Source organism: Pavona decussata, unplaced genomic scaffold (genome assembly GCF_977016875.1).
Source record: "Pavona decussata unplaced genomic scaffold, jaPavDecu1.1 SCAFFOLD_213, whole genome shotgun sequence".
Classification (NCBI taxonomy): domain Eukaryota; kingdom Metazoa; phylum Cnidaria; class Anthozoa; order Scleractinia; family Agariciidae; genus Pavona; species Pavona decussata.
Window position 1 is genome coordinate 1,215,001 of NW_028145618.1, and position 21,097 is coordinate 1,236,097.

The window sequence follows — 21,097 nt, forward strand, 5'->3', positions numbered from 1 at the left end:
AAGTTGTGTTGTTGGTTAAAAAATAAGCTCCAAATCAGTGTTCGTTGCCTAGTTTTTATAGTTGATTTCTGTAAGGTTTCTGATTTTAACTGAGGAAATGTCATGGTTCGCCAAATTCTCTCCAGTCCGTTTCGACTTTCCTTCTTTCCAACTATCCGCCCCTTGGTCTCCAAGAATAACTCAAAGCCATTCCTCGTTTTTCTCTGATCATTTGCGCCTACTTGTGGAATCAATGCTGGTCAGATAAGGGAACATTTCAGGGCCTGTATGCCGCGTTTCACTGATCACAGGGCGCAACAATTACCATCTTACGAGACGTCGCTTTGGCAATTAGTTCAGGGGCGTCCCTACTTTGGGGGAGGTGACGGGGTATTACTCAGATAATTGTACACGGAATTTACTTCCTGAAGACACCAGTGATTTGTCTTACCAACTTCCCAGCAGTAAAATTCCACCTTGACTTCATCTGCTGCGCATATACCCGGTAGATTATCGACCGTACATTGCATGCCGCCTCCTTGTTTCACAATCCTACTGTCCTTACAGCGATTGTCGGCAATCTCCTTTGCCGCAGCAACCTTCTTCCAGCTTCCATTACTGTCCCTCTCGATAACATTTTCGACCTTGAACCACTTTGCAGGAAAACTGCAGTTTAATTGCAAAGGAAGATGGCCTTCAACTGAAAATAAACAAAGAAGTGCCACAACATTAGCGCGTACAAGAGAGGATGAACAGTTCATCCTCTCTTGCGCGCATAAATATCAGGACTTAGCTGTATATGATGCCGAATCCAGCAACTGAATTTGTTATGTCTACCAATATCATGGACGATAAAGCTGTGTACATAAACATGTTTTTATTTGCGGAATCTGGAAGCTGGAAGAAAACCTGACTGTGAAAGTTTCTTTTTTTAATGAGGAGACGAAAAATAAATAAACACCATGCTGTCCAACAACGAGGTAGCAAGTTATGACAATGATCTTACAAGTAAAGAAAATATTGACTGGCACAACACTTACAACTGAGGGTGCGTGATAAGTTCTTATTCTGTCTTCTTAAAATATATTTTGAGCGAGAGATTTTGAGTGAACAGCGGAATCGTGAAACAGTTGGTTTAATTTTGGTACGAAAGTGTGAAAACGTGTTCATCTCGACTAATACAAATATGGTGTGCGAAGAATGCGAGTTGTGGAGTTGCGAGTTGCAGTCAAGGTAAGATAATAAGTTAGGAATCGCAACTCGCAACTGCACCTCCACAACTCGCAAATTAACCAGTCCCATAAAAATATAGGAGAACACTCCAACATGCTTTTCAGCGCCTTTGTGGTAAGAATCAGATGACGGAAATATTAGAATGCCTTTGAATGTGCATCGGCCCCTGTCAGTATGAAGGGCTTCAGATATTACACGAGGATTTGCGAATATTATCGCGAGATTTTTTCACAGACATATGTTAACCCCTCCTGAAGCGGTTGTTCAAAATGCGGGGAAACCTTGACTCTAAAGCGACTATTTTCAATTAAAAAGCGAAGGGAGAACAGTCACATCTAAAAAACGACCACAGCGACTCACCTTTACATATAGGATCCCTGTGTGTATAGAGGCAACGGGCGGTAACTGCGGAGGATGAAAAAAAAAAAAAAAGACATTGGATGCCTTACCTACCAATCCGGCTACTATTTGCTTAAAAAACAATCATCAGTTAGCATAATTGTTTTCTGTGTCGTTCCAGGAAATGGGTGATCGTGTTGGGATAGCCTTAGACAACAAGAGTACCAAAAGAGTATACCTTTGGCACTTCATACAAATTCCGTGTTCTGTTCACAGTGATGAGGATTGAATAGACTGGCAAACAACAAGGGCTATAGCTTTCACTTTGTTAACTTGAAAACTTCAATCATTCGTTTCAGTAAAAGAAAAGAGTAAATTGAAGCTAAACAGTTGTTAATTAATGTTCACTATTACATAACAGGTGTCATCGGCCTTTGTGAGTTTTGTAAATAGCTAGATTTTGTTTGATGTTAAAAGTAAACTAACATTCCAATTCTTCCTTATCCATTGTGTAAAATTAATTAATACACTAAGGTTTTGCATAAAAACTCTGCCATCAGTAATCTATGGTTCTGATGCCTAAGCACAAAAGATGCACTATACACAGTAAAAGAAGAATTTGGTAAAATCCCGGATAGTAAGGTTGCCTAACCTCCTAGTTTAGTTCACTGAGCAACACATACACTTTGATTCTCGCTTCTTATTTTAAAATACGTGTATTTACATCGTGGTGCATGTGTTTATTTTCAGTATTCTAAACCAAGTCAGAGATTGAAATACGCTCTCTTTGCTGTTGGAAATCAGTCAGCGACATTCCTTGTGTTAGCCGCCCTGTCAGTTTTTTTGTACTGACTAAAGAGACTTATTAAGAGCGGCTTTAGCTTGATCACGTTTTATCGCGAAATTATGCAAATTCCTTTACTAGAAACCAAACCGTCGAAATAAAACTTTCGGCGCCACGAATGAAAAACATTTGAGATATTTGCGAAGATGATTACTTTCTAGAGAGTAGATAATTTAGCAAGGTAAAGAGGAGAGATAGTTCACAGTTTCAACATATTTACATCCCATAAGAACATTGAATGTTAGCTGTTAGACCGACCCAACCTTAAAGCGCCCAAAGCACCGTATTGGTTTTGTAACAGATCACATTTGATTTACGCGCTTACCTGTTTCAGCGAATAATATGATTGAACCGAGACCGATTAACACGAGAAAGGAAACCATTTCTTTTTAAGATGTCGTGTGTTCAGTGTACCTCTCCGCCTACTGAACAAATCAAGATCAAGAGTGCTGAAGTCTCTTCAAGCTCTGGAAAAGAAAAAACCGATAAAGCTTTGGTACTACCTTCCCGCGTAGAGTTATTTAATTTATTCAGCTTCAATGCGGTGATTGGCTGAGTTGTCTGAATGCATGATAAAAGGTAAATTTGACCAAGGGACAATGACATGACAGATTTCCGCAGGGAAAACTCTGCCCTCATTAAATTTTCGCAGGATTTCCATTTACCCGGATAGAAAGGCGTACAAAGGCTGAAATTTTCACTTAAGTGATTTTCATGGGGCTGAATTCTTGTTCACACCTGGTAGCCTTGTATAAATTCTGCCGGCAGAATTTTAAGCATAATTCAATACCTGCGACAGTGAACATTCTGCTGGCAGAATAGGGCATTTCAGAGCAAAGTTGGACGAGTACGTCAAAAATCAGAAACGCAAAATATATATGTTACAGCTGAAATAAAAATTCTAAAAACTAAATTCATGCTAACTCAAATGGACGACAATTGCCTAGTTTGTTTGGTATTAATATCAGTTAGCTCAAACACTTCCCGCTTCCAACCAACTAGTGATTGGAATTTTGAGTAAAATACGAGATTTTTTACAATCATTGCAAGCAGGCGGAATATGCCAATTTGTGGGCAGAATTTATCCAAGCTTAAAACATGGACGATAGAAAAGGAATTGTTGAACTTTTCCTTAAAAGGTGTTGCTGGGACGTTTGTGTCTCTAAGAAAGGATGGCTGAATTAATGCATCGCATATCAGTCGCGCACAGTATAATTCAATGGATCAAGTGACCCTGGGAAGGACCTCGTTTTACTGCACTTCGTTCACTCTATATCGTTTCTTTTCTTCCCCTCACTGTTGTTGGCGGGTGGGGTTAGACTACTGAAACCACTGACACCTCACCTCTGTTGCACAAGACGTCGCAGAACGATCGTGGCCTATCAAAAGCTTGACGTCAACATGGTCAGCCAAAAATAACCTGACCTGTACGCTGTTTCCCAGCGCGGTTTTGTAGAAAGGCTACAAGCCTGACTAAGGACAGAGAGCGGAAGGAGTTCTGAAAGGAAGAGCCAGAAATTTCTCTCCGGCATAGCGAAGTCGCGACAGGCTTCTCTGCACTTTAACCATTCGAGATTTTAAGACTAGACAGTACCCCAATTATGATTACTCGGCGATTAGTATTTTTTATGGAATATTTTGGCGTATGGGCACAAAAACAACGTCGGTGATCCTGTTTATTGCTTTCTAATTATTTTCGCATGTGTAGTACAGCGTGTCGCTTTGAAAGGTGCCGGCCTTGATAACTTATTGTTGAAAGCTAAGGGTTAAATCCCCCGAACGAATATTCATTAACGAGATGATAAAAAGCCGTCCACCGCTTTTCGGGTGGTTGTGAGTAGTTTTTAACTTTCCTGTTTGCCCTAAGGGTATAGTATTATAATCAGTCAAACCAACTGCGTTTGATTGCTTCATAAATGGTTAGCTTTAAGATAAATGAGCAACAAAATAAAAAAAAACTTTTATGGCCATAAACCAGATAGATTTACAAGCAATAAACGACACTTGACGATAATTAATTTCGTTTCTTTCATTTGTGGAAAACACAACTGGTTAACGTCGTCCGGTTGAAATTGCTTTCGACCAAATTGCATTTGAAAGTTCACTACAAACGATGTTTAACTTTAATGTAAGAAGCCTTTTTTTATCAAGATTAAATTTATCAACATGCGTTTGCGAAATTTAATGACCCACGTCAGAGATTATTTTAAATGAAGATCTGTTTTGCAAAACCGGAAAACCACCAAAACCCACCTGAGGTTGGGTCAACATGCTAAATAACACAGTCATGCAGTAAAATCGGTTGATGTCATAACCTGTTTTATTTGTGACAATTTCTTTATTTTCTTCAAGAACCGAATGGGTTAAAAGTCAATAATTTGGGGTCGTTTGCCTCACTTATACGTCACATCATATAATAACAACGCCACTTTTACTGTTTGCCAAAGAAAAATTTTCAATTTTAGAAAAGCATTGCCAATCTTTTGATTTTTGTTTCTTCTGACTTGGTTAGGCGTTATATACATTTTTGTACTAAGATGCAATTAATAAATGTAGTTTTCACCTGAAAAAAACTGAATTCACTATCAGATTTTAATTAACGTCCTGTGACAATGGAATCTTTGAGATATATTTGGTTTCCGTGGAGAAATATTACTGGAAATTAATCTAAACAAGAAAATGTGTTGTCTTCACCGTGTCGGTGAGGATCTCAAAACAGCTTGCGAACTTAACAAAACATTAGCTCAGAACTGAATGAATTTTCCGGCAGTAATGGCTTTCTTGGCGAATGAGATGCGAGGAGAACTGAAACTGGAATGAAATTGTGTTGGAGTGTCAATTCACCGAGTGCATAGATGTCATCACCAAAGAAGTACTGAAACAACTGGAACTTAGCTTACACGAAACATTATACGAGGCGAAGGACGAACTGCGAGTCAGTTTTGAATGACAATCAGTGTGAAGTTGCCAAGTTTGATATAAATTTCCACTTTGTTCCTGTCATTTTTCGCTTATCTCGATCGCAAAATAAGTTAGTGATAGAATAATTGAAAGCCACATCAAAAATTTTCCCATGCTGCTGGAATCAAACGCGACGCAGAATTGGATTTACTTACCAGGAAAGACGACTTCTTGGGAATAACTCTGACTGCGATGAACAACACATCGTACACCAGCACAAGTGTAAGCGATTTGCAAAGAACCTCAAACCTCGCCATTTATTTCTCGACATTTCTTGTGGGGCTCACAGGGAACCTTCTTGTGGTAGTGATCATTGTGAGACGAAAAACGAAAAAATCAATGAATGATTTTTTTGTCCTGAACTTGAGCGTATCGGACTTGTGTCTGATCCTATTCTGTTTGCCGCCTCTTATTTACGTCCAACTTATCGGGTACGTCGGATCCCGGTTTTACTGTAAGTTCGTCTGGCCTATGGTGACCGTTTCCTACTGTTCCAGTATTTTCACGATAACCTCAATGGCCTGCTATCGCTGTAAAGTGCTTTTACATCCCCTTGAGCTTCCACCGAGAAAGAAACACGTCTTACTTTGGATTTCATCAATATGGCTTCTCTCGTTTATAATAGCGTTACCACTGATGATTGCGTCGGAATTTCGCGAGCAGTTCCAAGGGAGCACATGTTATGAAGATTGGCCCAGCCCAAGTTTTAAGCGAGGTTATACAGTCGCACTATTTATTCTGCAATATCTGTTGCCTTTACTCACGATAGTCGTGGCCTACATACGAATTGGTATCGACTTGACACGAACAAAGGTTCGGCGTGCATCTTTGAGCAGTCGGGGCGACATATCAGCTCATGGAACTAGAGACGAAAATATCAAGATCATAAAGATCTTAGCAACAATTGTTATCCTGTTTGCACTTTGTATGTTGCCGGTTCACCTTGCATGGATATTGCTCGACTTTGGCGGGAAACGAGAGGTTGATATCGCGGAGATAATATTTCAGTTTTCCGATGTTTTGGCAATTTTACATAGCTGCCTTAATGCCGTCATTTACGGAGCTCTTACGAAGCATCTGCGACATGGATTTCTCAAGTATCTTTTCCGTATGCTAACTTGCCTTGGAATTCGAAAAAATCACAATCGAGGCGCTTGGATGAGGAGGCAAACCTACGAACCCACGGCGGAGGAAATGGAAACCTTTCATGTTACCGGAGCTGTAGGTTAATCCTGCCAGAAAAACATTACCGCAGAAAGCTAATGGCCCTCGGGGAAACCAGTATATTGTTGGGCGAAAATCTAGGCGCGCGCATGCGATTTTTCTCGGCTGTAACGCTCGTGCGCGTCTGCATTTTGCTTGTTTATACCTAACGATTCAATGTTGTGGATAGGCTTTTGCACATTGTGCTTCCGATGCCCTACTAAAATACTCCAGTTTTTCCTCCAGAATGCTCGAATGCGCACACAAGTCACTAAAATGCTCGCATTATGAACACACCTGCTTATTTTCTTATTACTTTCTTATTTCATTTGATTTCACGTTATAATACCAACATTAATACATGGAAAAATTTACAATGCAAAAATATAAATACATATTGGTGGCAGGATTGTACTGTTCTAGAAGGTATTGGAAAGAGGGATTAAGAAAGAAAAGAAATAAATGAGTCCCATTTAGCATAATGCTTTAAAAGAACATCATTTTTCCTAGCAATATATAGTTCTAATTTATAGGTAGCTCCAAAAACGTTAAGTGATGGATACGCTCTGTCTACTTTATACCTGTAAACAAAGAACTTTGTTAAGATTGATTACCATAAAATCTTTATTAATGTGAATTTTACCAAAAAGGACGCCTAGAAAATATCGTTTACCTCATTATTATATTTTATTAATTAATGTTCTTCATAAATTCAACAGGGCGTAAACTGATTCCTACAACAATCGATCGATGATTAATTTATTTATACAACTAACGTAAAACCGCTGACCCCTTCTTAGTCTTCACTCATCTATATTTTAAGGCTTGGCTGCTTGGCAGTTCATTTAAAAAAATGTTCAAGTTTCAGTTGTCATTTCCTCATAAAAAACAATCTCGTACCCAGAGTCTTCAGGCTTTTTGGTAAAATTTGAATTTTTTCGAAGTCTCCAGAGTCTTTCCGGCGTTGCCCGGCTGACCAAAAAGCCTCTGGGTACGAGATTGCATAAAAACAGTTTCTCTCTGAAAAAAAAAAAAAAAAAATTTTTTTTTTTGGGGGGGGGGAGGGGGGATGAATGCCACTGAAATGCTCGAATAATGCTTAATGCTTTTGTCTCAGTAAATGCTAGAAAATATTGAAAAATATGCTAGCGAAGTGTGCAAAAGCATATCTGTGGACTAAAGTAAGCATAATAGCCTCGAGTCTTTAAAGTTGTTTCTATGAGTTGGAAACTGGAAAGAGGAGGAGGAAATTTAAGATTGATTGTCTGCATTGAAATTGGACCAAATAGGAACCTAGCTATTGAATGTCTTGGAGTTTCAGTGCATTTTAAAACCACTGATTCAATTTGCACAAATATGGCGACTGGACGTAAGATCTCAAGCTGCAAGAATATTCCCAAATATTCTAGAGTTGAGGTCAGCGCTAATCTTACAATAGAAAGTTGAAAAATGGGAAAGTTAAAATTAATTTAAATTAGCGAAAACGCACAATTTTTTTCCCAGTGACAAAATTTGTTATTTTTTACTGTTTTCCTACTTTTTGTAGTGTGTAACCCGCAGTTGTAAGTAATATAGTTAATGTTATGTTTAAAGCGGTATGTATTGAATTGTAAACAGAGTCTTGTATTGTTTCTAGTGTTAGTACAGTAAGCACTGTATTGTAGGTAGAATACTGCATTGTCTAGTGATGTACAATAGAATCCCGGTAACTCGAACTCGGATAACTCGAACTCCCCCGATAACTCGAACTGAGTCTCAATTCCCTTGGATTTGACCCAACTTTTCAGTCATTTTTACTCGGTTAACTCGAACTCGGATAACTCGAAAACCCCGCTAACTCGAACTAAATTTCGTTTCCTTTCATTAAAATTTACCCCGATTACTCGAATTTCTGGTTCTTATAACTCGCCACGGATGGCCATTGAGATATCCTATTAGCTTTTCTTATCGTGTGATCGAATTCTAACACTAGAACAAAGACTGGAGCAATTTGATTTTAATTAGTGCAACGAACAGATACAAAATGTATTAGTTTCTCGTGAACTGTATTGTATATAGCCTCCCATGCAGTCGTTTTTAGGGGACTTGTATTACCTCCTCCCCACAAACGGAGGGGAGGAGGTAATACGAGTCCCATAAAAACGACTGCGTGGGAGGCTATATTGTATACCGAAGTGCTGAAAATCAATAAACTATTAATTATTAACCTGGAAAATTGAATATTTTAATCGACCCCGATAACTCGAAACCCCGCTAACTCCACAGGCGTCCCAAGCTCACGTTTAGAGAAAGCGAAAAATTAATTATCCATTTATTCAAATATGCGTCACGGCTGTGTGAGTTGGAACGTGACCTTTCATCTTACACGGTGTTAGGTTACACGAGAACCGATGAGAATTTGAGCGCTTTATAAGACGTTGTATGGGGAATAAAATATCGTTCATTTAGAACGCTAAATACCTGAAATACTTTAAAATATCCTCCTTTTTTACGTAAGATGATTAAAACAAACTCACCTCTTATGTGTCCGTTGTGCTTTTTCGTTATTTTCGCTGTTTTGGGCTTTTTATGCCACCACTGTTGTCCCCTTCATAAGACGGACTACAACAGTGGTGGCATAAAAAGCCCAAAACAGCGAAAATAACGAAAAAGCACAACGGACACACAAGAGGTGAGTTTGTTTTAATCATCATACGTAAAAAGGAGGATATTTTAAAGTATTTAGCGTTCTAAATGAACGATATTTTATTCCTCATACAACGTCTTATAAAGCGTTCAAATTCTCAACGGTTCTCGTGTAACCTAACACCGCGTAAGATGAAAGGTCACGTTCCAACTCACACAGCCGTGACGCATATTTGAATAAATGGATAATTAATTTTTCGCTTTCTCTAAACGTGAGCTTGGGACGCCTGTGCTAACTCGAACAGTTTTTCGTTTTCGAGTTACCGGAGTTCTACTGTATTTAGCCCGTAATGTAAGTAATGTGATTTTGCAATTAAGAAAAAAAAAAAAAAAATGAAAAAAAAAAAAAATAGAGATCCCGTGACAAGATTTGCGCACTGCCCATACATTAATTATGTGTACATTTTACAACTCAAAGACTTTTCACGGTCGCCCTTTGGGAAGACAGTTAGCTGAGCATACTGAACAGCTGATGACAGTGGGCCTGTGTTGAAATCTTTCCGATCACGGAGATGTATCGTCATCGGGTCATGGTGAGGTTATGGTCGCCGTTTCCTGATCTCAAGAGTAAACATGAGTAAAGGTATTCAGCCAACGGGACAACCACCCTTAGCTTTATCGCATAACCCTGAGTAGTGGTGTAAATCCTCAACCTGGCCCTTAAGAAGAATGTGAGATCGAGTCAGGGCGTGATGTTGTGTGCTGAATGTGGAACGTGTCTCACGCTAAATGCCTGGAGTTAACTGAGGACCAATTCAAATACTACTTTGACAATTGATTGTTACATGGTGTTGCCTTCCCTTTAGGAACGAAGAGTTTACTTCGGAAATCGAAAGTGAAACATTTATTTCGACCTACTGCGGTGATTAATTCGCCATTAAATGTAAATGAGACTGAAGATGATGCCAGTATAAATTCCCATCTAAACGAATCATGTTCGTTTCAATCATCGATCGAAAGATTCTCTGCAACTACAAATGACTATTGTAAGAACACTCTAAAAATCGGCCATTTAAACGCTAACGGCATCTATGGTAAACAGACAAGACTATCAACATTCTCAGTCACGGCTGTGCGAGAGCAAAACTGGTGGTTCTGTCTCCAACTCATTACTCAGTCATCCACATTATTATCCCATTATTATATGGCTGGCTCCGCGAGCGGGCAAGATGAGTCAAATCCTGCGCTGTGATTGGCTACCCGAGCGGGCAAGATGGAGCTATCTTGCCCGCTCGGGATAACCCGTTGCCCGTCCGCTTGGCATCGAAAGTTTAATCCCAACAACAATGCGGGTTTTCTTCGATTTTCTCGTTGTTTTGGGGGAAAACGCTCACTAAAAAGTTCGGTAAACTCTCAACATTTACCTACAGGAAAGGAAAGAGAATGGAATCGTCCTAGTGTAGTGAAAACTCTGTTTCAGCTACAATGAATGTGAGTTGAATCGGTGAGTTGCTCTGCGTGTAGTAATTTAGATAGAATTGATTTTGAAAAACTTATTGTCTCAAGTCGAGTGCCAAATTGATAAGTTCTCTCGGTTTGCAATGACTGTATTTAAATCATAGCGTAGTGGAAGTTGCGGTTAGTATTTAGAGCAGTTCAGAAAAGTATTTGTCAAAGTTTTGCACAGTTTTCTGATTTACCTGCTCTTTTTTTCGGCTTATGTTTGCATATAATCTCGAAATCTATTGTTTCATTCAAGAATTAATGATTGGAAGCCGAAAACTGTGTAAAAATTTTTATTATTTACGCCACCGCGCGATCGGCTGAAAATGGCGAATTTGCTAGATTCTATTCAAATCCTCCCGCTCTTGCGAAAATCTAATTTTTTCGTTCTCAATAATTGTATACTCCCTTTAAGCCATTATAAAGTTAGAGCCCTAAGATAATTTAGGATTCCTTGTTTTCCACGATTGCATGCTAATCCAAAAATGCACTGAAAATAAATCTTGCACCGGCCGGCTATGAAGAATTTCTTTCCGAGTAGAGCAGTTTCATGTCGTGTTTTGTTTTTTTGTTGTAGTTTTAACTTGATTGTAAAGCCATATAATAAATCCTTTATTGACCAAGCTTGTTCGGTCAAGATGGCTGGATATTGGCCTCGCTCTTTTTTTGCGTTTTTATGGACCTCGAGTTCGTCTCGGTCCATAAAAACGCAAAAAAAGAACATGGCCAATAGCCAGCCATCTTGACCTCACGCTTGGTCAATAACGCATATGTACTGACCGCACCATACGTCGAGATAGAAAAAGAGGAGCTACAGGCCTGCTTGTCAACATTCGATCAAACGAAACTTCTTATCGCCGAGTAAAATTCGAACCTGTTGGAGTTGTAATCTAAATCTTAGGTTTGGGGTGAGATGCAGTTCTTCGGACTCACGTTTATACTTTATTGAATCTATTTGCTTGGATATCAAGGGATGTGGTAACCACTAGTTCATGGTTTGCGCTTGCCATCACTCTCCTAGAAAAAGTCTAATTATTTATTCAAACCTGTAATTTTTTGGTGAGGTGGATTCGCTCAAGCATTTTCGACAGCATTTTTGTTCGATTGCCTTCGCTTTGATATACCACAATCTGGACCCCTCCTGTGCTTCGAAGGGTAATTTCTTCGCTGTGAACTCTCCAATTTCCTCTGTTCAAACTGCCGAGTAATTCGTAGAATTATTCTTTCGAATTAAGGTTCGTTTCATTTCTGAAAAAAAGCATATTGGAGTCTTGACAATTTACGCGTGACTCGCGGCCGCCATTTTGACTGAACTGACTGGATCTTTCACGTGAAGGATAAAAGCCTTCCTTTCTAGGACCCACTGAGACCTATAAATATACGCGCACATAATGGATTCTGATTGGTCAGTTTCTACTTAAGACAATTAGAACAAAAGAGGACAAAATATCCCTTCTAGGAGAGATGAGAGTTTAATCCAGGTTTAATGAATAAATTAAAGAAAAGACATTACAATTTGTGACTGCGATAAAGTTAAGATACTCGACCGAAAACTCAGCGCGGTCTGCCCCAGGCATTCCGCGTAACAATTGCTATTATTACCTTTTTAGCAATGTGCAATATAATGTTCTTAGTTCAAAACCTGACAACTACTCAGTGTCAATAAATACGGGACTTTTTATGACGTCAATCTCAGTTAATTATCAGTTTTCGCATTTTTCTACCTATTATTAAAACTAACAAGCGCTACGTTCTTTGTGGAATATAAGTTCTGAAAGAGATGAATCAAAGAAGAACAGAAGTAATTTAACTGTGCACGCATTGGCTAGCTTGGGGTGACTTTTTACTGAGGTCAAGCAACGATTTGCACGCAAGCCATCTTACGTTTTTCCTCGTTTGACCTTCCAGCGTTTATCACTATAGTTCACTTTGCTACGGCGGAAAACAAGAGAATAATAATACTGAAACAGCTTCTTTTTTATTTTTCTGAAAGTCCGTTTGGCGCCGCTCTGGAGAGGACCTTACATACGCAGATAACATGTAGAATGTGTGACAAACCATGTGATCTCAGTTCATCTTGGTTGACCAATTTGCGGAGAAGGAAGATTGTCTGCTGTGTGTTGACCAGTCTTTTTTTTTTTTGTTCAGATCTCCTGTCTTAGATCACTTGATTTTCACAACAGGGAAAATGCCTCTTGTCCTTTTAAACTCCGCAATGTTTTTAATGCAGTAAACCTTACTTGCAGTTGAGTCAATTATAACAGGACGAATCTGCCAATCACAGTCATTACCCAGGCCGCTGTCGTCATCCACAGGAGTATCTGCGCACGCATGTGTCTCCTCACACTGACCTGATCCTATCACCTGTAGGAAAATAAAATTTTAGAAATGATAAACAAAATGAAACTTTTGTTTATTTTACTCTATTGAGACAGCTAAACAGTCGAAATCAATTTGTATGTTGCCAACCAATCACAGCGCACGTTACTGACGTTACTGTATACGACCGTAGGTTAGATTTTTCAAAATTTCTTGTTTTCGCTCTTTTGTCAGATAAGGTATTAATGTTGAAACTGCTGTAAGAAATTTTCAAAAACATTCAAATAATGCGAAATATATCAGTAAAGCTGTTTCGGAAACCCAGTTAGTAGATACATAAAGGTGTCATAACTCAATAATTCCAATCAGTTTGGAGTCCAGCAGCCTTTTGACATTTTTCGCTAGCAGAATTCGCATTCGAAGTAGTTTGGCGTCGCTAAGAATTCATTTCATTCCGAGAAAGGCAACCTTGTACGCCAAGAAACGTAAGAAGGAGAAAAGTCGCCTTGGGTAAAACCTATACGAAACCCCGTGCGAAAAAAGCAAAGATCTTTTAAACATATGTTCGACAAAGAAATGTAGCGTGTTCTTACTACCAGTGACAAGGGCTCTTGGTTCAACCAAACAGTTGCAGTCGTTGATGAAGCACAATATCTAACGAAACTGGCGTTAAATCAGAGCCTAGAAGGCAATGTTGTAACTAGCGCTCGTTTTGGATCATATCCCTAACTGTTTTCTTCCTTTGTTCTTCTGTTGCATTCTGCTGCCGTTTCCTTTTGTCCTGATTGGGATTCATTTTAAAACAGTGCTCGAAGAAACGAAAGTAGAATATAATTGTTCTTGAATGGCCACACTGATATCTTTATCTGGACATAATGAAACGTTAGAACCTTTAACAGCATAAGAGCACCATACGAACATACATGTACCTCTAAACAGCCCTTATTTAAATGGCAACACATTAGAATTTCACTCTCAGAACTAACCACGATGTATGAACCAAAGGCTAAGTGTGAAAGTGAAAACGTTAAACAACAAGACCGTCTAATTCCACCTTGGTATGTTTTACCTGAACACTCAGCTTCTTGTATTTATTTCCACCTTTCCGGTGCGACAGGAACAACTGGTGAACATCTTCCTTGGTTAGCTTCCTTAAGCTTTCCACCTACCAGAAAAGACACAAGTACTCATGTAAGCCTGACAAGTGGCAGACAGCGGTCAGATGCTCTAAGCACTGAGCTAAACAAGAATTCAACACTGTATAGGGGGTGGTGAAGGACCAGGTTAATAAGCTTATTTTTTTCAGTCAGTGACACAGAAGAAAATCCGAGTTCTCCCATCCGAACTAGTAATCGGAAGGTCATAGGTTCGACTCCTGATGGGAGATGTCAGATTTCTTCTTCCCAGTATGCCTGTGTCACTGACTGAAAAAAATACATCAATAATTTATTCACCAGGCTTAAAATAGAACATCACATTTTTTTAAAGAAGCTTGATATCGTTTCGTCAAACGCTAATAGGTGTCTCAAACCAATAGGCCAACATTGTAGGTTATAACTCCTACACACTGCTACAATCAGTAGTGCACGCTTGGGTCATCATGTGTGACTACGGAGCAAAACTACACAACCGAAACTATCGTTCAACCGGCGCTTGGTTAGCTTAGGAGGTCAGGTGCCAGCTGACTGCAAAGCGGAAGGTCCCAGGGTCTATCTTGTAAGATCATACAGATGATCGCTTCATTGAGTGGTAACGTTAAGGCATTAGCCTTGTTTCCTACACTTGCAACCGTTCATTGATGTAAAACAAAATTGTTGTTTGTCAGTTCGCGTCATAACGATTATCCTATCCAAACATAAAGCCCATCAGCAAAACTGAATTCTAAAACGGAAGAAAATGGATACTTCGCTCCCAATTGACGAAGAACAGAACTACAAACTAAAACTGCTCTGATTGGGTTACATTAGCAAGTGCCATGGAAAATTCCCACCCAAACGTTCCCAACACAATGGTGCTTTCCGTGTTGGCGCATCCAGGTTCAAACGAGTTTCGATGGGGAGGATCGCACACAAGAAACGGTTTTTTTATTGCCCGAAGTTTGAAAGGAGCCTTTTAGAGTACCAGAATCTCATTGTATCATATTATACTGCGCTTGTTCCACGGAAATATAAGACCAAAAATGTACTTTTCATACCACTAATGATCTAAAACTTCTCAAAGACATAAATAATTTATGAAGATGAAAAAAGAGGAAATCACAACAACGGAAAAGATTGGAAATGTGATCTCAATTGTCATTAAATATGAATATCTCGAAGAATTATTAATGGTTTGAGGAGATATACATGTATCAAACACTCGAAAGAGTGTTCCATGCAATCTCCAAACACCCTGAGATTGGCTTAAAAGGCTGGGCTGCGCCTCGTTTTTTCATCCCACTTCTCGATGTTTTGTGTGACAACAGATGAAAGCCTCTTCGTCGTGTTTGATATATTACCTCCCGTCGTTTTCTGTCGAAAATATAAGTCTGATCCAAAACTTCCGTCCAGTTTCTGTCAGCTTCGTCTGCCAAACTAAGATCCTCATGTTCTTTCAGTTCTATAAGAGAGTCCACCTTCAAAATGAAACAGAGAAGGAAGCTTAGCTCGCGCGTCCTCTAAACCTGCAAAATTGCATTATAACAATAACAATAATAATAATAATAATAATAATAATAATAATAATAATAATAATAATAATAATAATAATAATAATGACGCCAGTGGTCCAGACAGACCTCCTTTCAATATGATACCACTAAAGAATGGAACAATCTCCCACAAGAACTTCAAAAGAACGGCTTGAGTAAATATTTTCCAAACTAAAATTATTCAACTTTTATTCGCTCTTCGTTTCATTCTTACCGCTTTACTTAGTTTCTTGTTTCTTTTAAATTTGTTCACATTATTTATATAACCGTTGGTATCCATTCTTATGTTTAATGCAGATCTCCGGTACAAACCAGCGTTTCTTTAATTCGCAAATAAATATTATGACGATGATAACGATGATGATGATAAGAACGACGATGACGGTATTAATGATTAATACCCTCCTCCATCCTTGATTAAGGATTCATGGTAAGTTGAGAACGCTTACAAGTCGATCATAGTAGTTTAGGACCCTAGTCTGCACAGTAGCCAAAATAACACCATTGAAACCCACCGTAGTATCAATTACCTGAATTTTAAAATCTTCGTTTGACATGGAAGTTAATAATTCACCAAATTCATCCAAAAATGCATCGATTCTGCTGTCAACATGTTCTGCACTAAAAAAATATATATATATAAAAAAACGAGCATAAAAAAAAGAAAAAAAGATCAAGAAAAAGCGCTAAATAACTAAAATACTATAAAAATAACTGAACAAGAAACCAGTTTAAAATAAACAAGAACCAGTTTGCAGGGCTAAAAATCGCTGCGTATAAATTTATACCAAATTCTTTTTTGTTCCAACTGTTGAATCATATAACTTTCTTCTGTGTTAAGATCACAGAAAGGTAAGGAGTGTGGAAGTTGCGAGCAGTCTGCGCCCGAGCAGTCTATTTCTTCGTCCCAACGCTCGTAACACGCATTAGATTCAGGGAGCGGCAAAATGCTCACGTGCAAGATCTAAGGAAAATGTACGATTGCACGCAGTCGAGTTCGAATGCATTTTGTAGAAAAAAAGAGGAACGAGGGATCAGTCACAAGGGTCAAGCGCACGTGACGCAAACGTAAAGTATTTTGACTCTTTCTCTTGTCTTAAGCGATGTCCAGGGTTACGACTTGCGTGACGACTAGCGTTACACTCACACTCTACTCGCACCGCAATGCGACTAAACTATCTGCTCATAGCAGGTTCAGCAGAGAGGCTACCTGAATTTTCCCGCTTGCGTTTGAACAGTGACAGAAAATCCTAAGATTCCAAACGTGTTTCTGCAAGTACAGAAGACGGAGTACCTGCCAAAACGCGAAGAAAACCAGTCAGATACCGACAGCAACAGCAATTTAGCATGGAAATACTCAAGGCCTTACCCGAGCTGTTCCCGAGTGCGAAGTACGTCGAAACATGGCTCTTCCATTTTCATCTAAAAAAGAGGTTTAATCATTTATAAGTAGAAACAGTATCGTTACAAAATTTGTTGTGTTTGACTCGGAACACTAATTTTACCCCAGTTTACGTAGAAGAAGGAAACTGTGAGCGCTACCACCCGCCTTATGCCTGAGTATTTTGCAAAGTTCCCCTAAGAATTCACCAGAAACCAACACCTGCCACTCGTTGCATATAAATACATACTTAATTACCACTTCCCCAAAGAGGATTTTCAGAGGCAATAATGTACAGTTACTGAGGTAAAAATTAATTATACAGATAAGCTAAAAATTACATATCAAACTTAAAAAAAAAAGGCTAATAGTCTAATTGACTTAAATTGACATAAATATTAAAGTTACTTAAGAGGCGAGACCTAAGGCGGCGTTTAAACACGTTAACCGATTCGCAAAGTTTAAGTTCGTTAGATAAGGAATTCCATAAAGTAACTGCTACATAGTAAAAAGTCCTTTGGCCGCTTGTTGTTCTAAAGCGAGGTATGTTAAGCATTTGAGAACTTCTCGTTCTACGATTTGTGACATCACATCGTCTAATGAATTGTGTGGATAAATATCCGGGCCCAGTTGCTGAAAGCATGGTTAGCGCTAACCCGGGTTAAATGCCATGACAACATATAGGTTTTAATACCTCTTAACCAATGGTTAGCGCTAACCATGCTTCGAGCAACTCAGCCCAGGAGCACATCCTGTTAAACAGTTAAATGACATTACAGCATCACGGTAGTAAATATTCTCCTTCACTGGCAGCCAGCAGAGTTCCTTTAAAATTGGAGATACGTGATCGTATTTCCTTCTTCCACTTACTATGCGACAGGCAAAATTCTGGACTGTCTGTAACATTTTCAATTTTATTTGAGAAGTATTACTCCAGAAGCATGAGCAATAAAATAGTTTACTGAAAACAAGTGAGTTTATAATAATGAATAAGGACCGTTTGTCAAAAGAGTACTTAACTCTAGTGATCTGAGCTAAACCTGACATACACGAAAAAACAGTTTCTAGAAAATGATTACTAAAAGTTAAGTTTGGATCCATAATTACACCGAGGTCTTTAGCGGTTGTTGCAGGTACAAGATCCTTCCCGAAAAAGGACAGATTAAAATCATCATTCATTCTTGCAATATTTTGCCTACTTCCAAAAATCATTAATTTTGTCTTGTCTGGGTTCAAAAGTAGCTGGTTGAAATATGTGAAGAAAATAACTAAGGGAAGCAAAATCATTGAAAGGAAAGTTGGTGAACATTTGTAAAACTTACCAGTAGTAGTTCCATTTTCGTATATTCTTCAACAGATGCAGGGCCGGACTGTTGATGGATACATACGTCATATTAGTTAAAATGTTTTGTTGTAAAAAATGTGAAGCATCATACCCTGACTAGTCCCTAACCTAATTGCGACTTGGCTTTGCGCTTTTGTAACATGTTGTTTTGACTGGTTTATTGCATTCCCATGAAGCTCTGGACTGTGAACAGTGACTTGTTTCTTTTCTGGTTGTAAATACAAGCAACTCGACCTGACCCCACCCTACTCCCCCTAAAAAACACACCTTCAAGGTTCTGAGTTTTAACAAACAGCTGGGGCGTATACAGTTGTTTCGACAAAGGTTGTCCAAAAAAGCGTAAAAGCGTACGCGACAATGCGGAAAGGTAATCTGGGAAATACCCTATAAATTTCAATAAAAGCCCAGAATCCATAATGCCTCGACCGTACAGCGAACACTTGAGATGGCGGGCAAAATGGATTCTGAGCTTTAATTGAAATTTATTGGATGTTTCCCAGACTACCTTTCGGCATTGTCGCGTACGCTTTTACGCTTTTTTGGACAACCTTTGTCGAAACAGCTGTATTTTATACAGCTACTTGCCACAAGTAGCCTTCCTTTGGTGCCGAAAGTGAGTGACCAGGGCAAGAAGTCGGACTGAACAAAAACGGACTTTGAGCAAGTCCAAAGGTTAACAACCCAAACAAAGGAATGTTAATATCGTCTTACAGAATACCTGAAAATAATTCGTAACAACAGTGTTGTCATCCTCCTTGTTAAAGCTCTCTACACGACAGATGCACTCACATTCTGGCAGCTGGATTACTCGAATCTAGAAAGACAAACAAACAAACAAACAACAAGAAGACGTCAAACCAGCCAACTGTACGAACGTAGAGTGGTGTCTTGGTGTGTCCCGGCTAATTTACGAAGATAGCTACGTTTTCGTGTACTAACAACTTTTTTGCGATCAACCTCAAAACTTGCTGGTCAGTTCTTATAATTTGAGTGACCAGCTGAAACAGATTATACCATCAGAATGATGTAAAACAGCTGTCGAAAATTCGCCTCAAACCAATCATAATCTTTGTCAAGTGACCACAGTGAAAAGCGCCTCATTGTCTGTTCGAGTATTTTTGTTTGTTAAAGAGGCTTTTAAGGACTGTCAAAAGAATCACATGTTTCACCCTAACCACAGAAATATTGAAAGGATGACGCGATAAATACTTTGATAGACCACAACTACATTATCACAGTTGTAAGGAGGCATATTTACTCAAAAACAACTCGCATATCAGTGAGTTTTTTTTTCCTACATTGACGGGGTCATCCTGTCTAATTATTATTATTATTATTATTATTATTATTATTATTATTATTATTATTATTATTATTATTATTATTATTAATGTATCCAAAATTCACGAAGTATGCTCAGTCTGATTACTCGCAATACCAATGCCATGCCACGTGATCCTAATCCTGTTCCTCGTGATACTTAGCCCGTGCCCTGCGATTCTCGGAATCCCCGAAACAATCCTGACTTACGAAACAAACCTAACTTACTTCAGGATGAAAACAACTGTTTAGGGCCATAAATTGAAGTTTACTGCAAAAAATAAATATGGTAGTTTGAGAATAATTGACATAACAGGTATAGTATGTTATTGTATTGTTTGACACCTTCTTGATTAACGTTTTGAAGGTTTTCCATCTTAGGCGGTTATTAATATGATTTTCGTGATTATTTCAAATTACCTATAACAATTCTTCTACTGCTTTGATTGTGACTTGATTTCAATTTTTGAAATGCTTTGCAGCAGTGTTAAATACACTGGCTTCCACAGACGCTCCCGTGTATGCGGCCTTCGCCGATGAAAAGGTGCAAAAGAACCCTTATAATCAGGGTAGAAGGGGAGACATAGAAACATGAAATAAGGCCATCTATCAATTTGTTACCTCACGGAAAGAATTGGGAACACGAAAAGAAACACTATTGTTTATTTATTTATTTATTTATTTATTTATTTATTTATTTATTTATTTATTTATTATTACTGTTTTGGATGCTTAATAAACTGGATTCGTCACATGTTCATGACGTTCTTTCTTACGCGCCTAGCACTGAATTTGCTTCGTTTTAATATTTGTTTTGGACTAGAAATATGTTTTCAAGACGCTTTCTTTTACAAGTTTAGCGAATGAGGATTTTTTGTTATCATCACAAACGAAAAGCGCCGATAAACTATTGAGATCGCAGTTAGAACAACCACTAGAATCGCATGAAATATCGGCTTTGCAAACAAGCTCAAAAGTTAAACTTCGCAGCACTTGGACAATGAGAAATCAAATTAGTCTGAGATGGGCTCGAATTTCATTCTGCTGTTTCTTTCACCTTCCTACAAAAGATTGGCTTCTGCTTCTAAAGGGTAAAACCAAAACCATATCAAAAGAATATGACTATATCGCTTTCACTATCATAGGTATTTTCTAATGGGCCAATTCCGACCTGCTTTGAACCTCATGAGGCTTCGTGCATAGTTTTTATTATGAAAATTAGTTTTTATTCATGTGCAAACAAAACTAACAAAGCAACTCGGAAAAGGCCCTGTTACATAATTAAGAATGTAATGGACGTAAAGCAACAAATTATTTACCTGTACAATTGTTCTTGTAAAGATATGGCCTCCTGAA

The 21,097-nt window shown here is 38.6% G+C and overlaps 3 protein-coding genes across 4 annotated transcripts in view; 1 reads left to right on the forward strand and 2 right to left on the reverse strand.

The window, feature by feature from the left end:
• LOC146460481 (uncharacterized) overlaps positions 1–5,643 on the reverse strand; it is a 6,317-nt gene extending 674 nt beyond the window's left edge. The window contains exons 1-4 of one of the 2 annotated variants that reach the window (XM_085088188.1): positions 5,512–5,643; positions 2,721–2,862; positions 1,573–1,617; positions 431–679 (exon numbers count right to left, since the gene is read on the reverse strand). In XM_085088188.1, the coding sequence (XP_084944314.1) occupies positions 431–679; positions 1,573–1,617; positions 2,721–2,778 (352 nt within the window). In that variant the 5' untranslated portion in view covers positions 2,779–2,862; positions 5,512–5,643. Of the gene's footprint in view, positions 1–430; positions 680–1,572; positions 1,618–2,720; positions 2,863–3,739; positions 3,881–5,511 lie in introns of those variants that run through there. The other variant, XM_085088190.1, reaches the window with a different exon arrangement.
• On the forward strand, positions 5,512–9,523 carry LOC146460482 (neuropeptide Y receptor type 1-like). The gene has a single exon (XM_085088187.1). It carries the CDS (start codon positions 5,549–5,551, stop codon positions 6,584–6,586), a length of 1,038 nt encoding a protein of 345 aa, XP_084944313.1. The 5' UTR covers positions 5,512–5,548; the 3' UTR covers positions 6,587–9,523.
• A 2,629-nt stretch (positions 9,524–12,152) lies between these two features.
• Positions 12,153–21,097, reverse strand: part of LOC146460483 (nardilysin-like) — a 61,867-nt gene continuing 52,922 nt past the window's right edge. Inside the window, exons 33-42 of the mRNA XM_085088186.1 lie at positions 21,061–21,092; positions 19,970–20,012; positions 19,140–19,235; positions 18,399–18,446; positions 17,065–17,117; positions 16,906–16,989; positions 16,226–16,316; positions 15,504–15,620; positions 14,076–14,171; positions 12,153–13,051 (exon numbers count right to left, since the gene is read on the reverse strand). Coding sequence (XP_084944312.1) covers positions 12,851–13,051; positions 14,076–14,171; positions 15,504–15,620; positions 16,226–16,316; positions 16,906–16,989; positions 17,065–17,117; positions 18,399–18,446; positions 19,140–19,235; positions 19,970–20,012; positions 21,061–21,092 — 861 coding nt within the window. The 3' untranslated portion in view covers positions 12,153–12,850. The remainder of the gene's footprint in view (positions 13,052–14,075; positions 14,172–15,503; positions 15,621–16,225; positions 16,317–16,905; positions 16,990–17,064; positions 17,118–18,398; positions 18,447–19,139; positions 19,236–19,969; positions 20,013–21,060; positions 21,093–21,097) is intronic.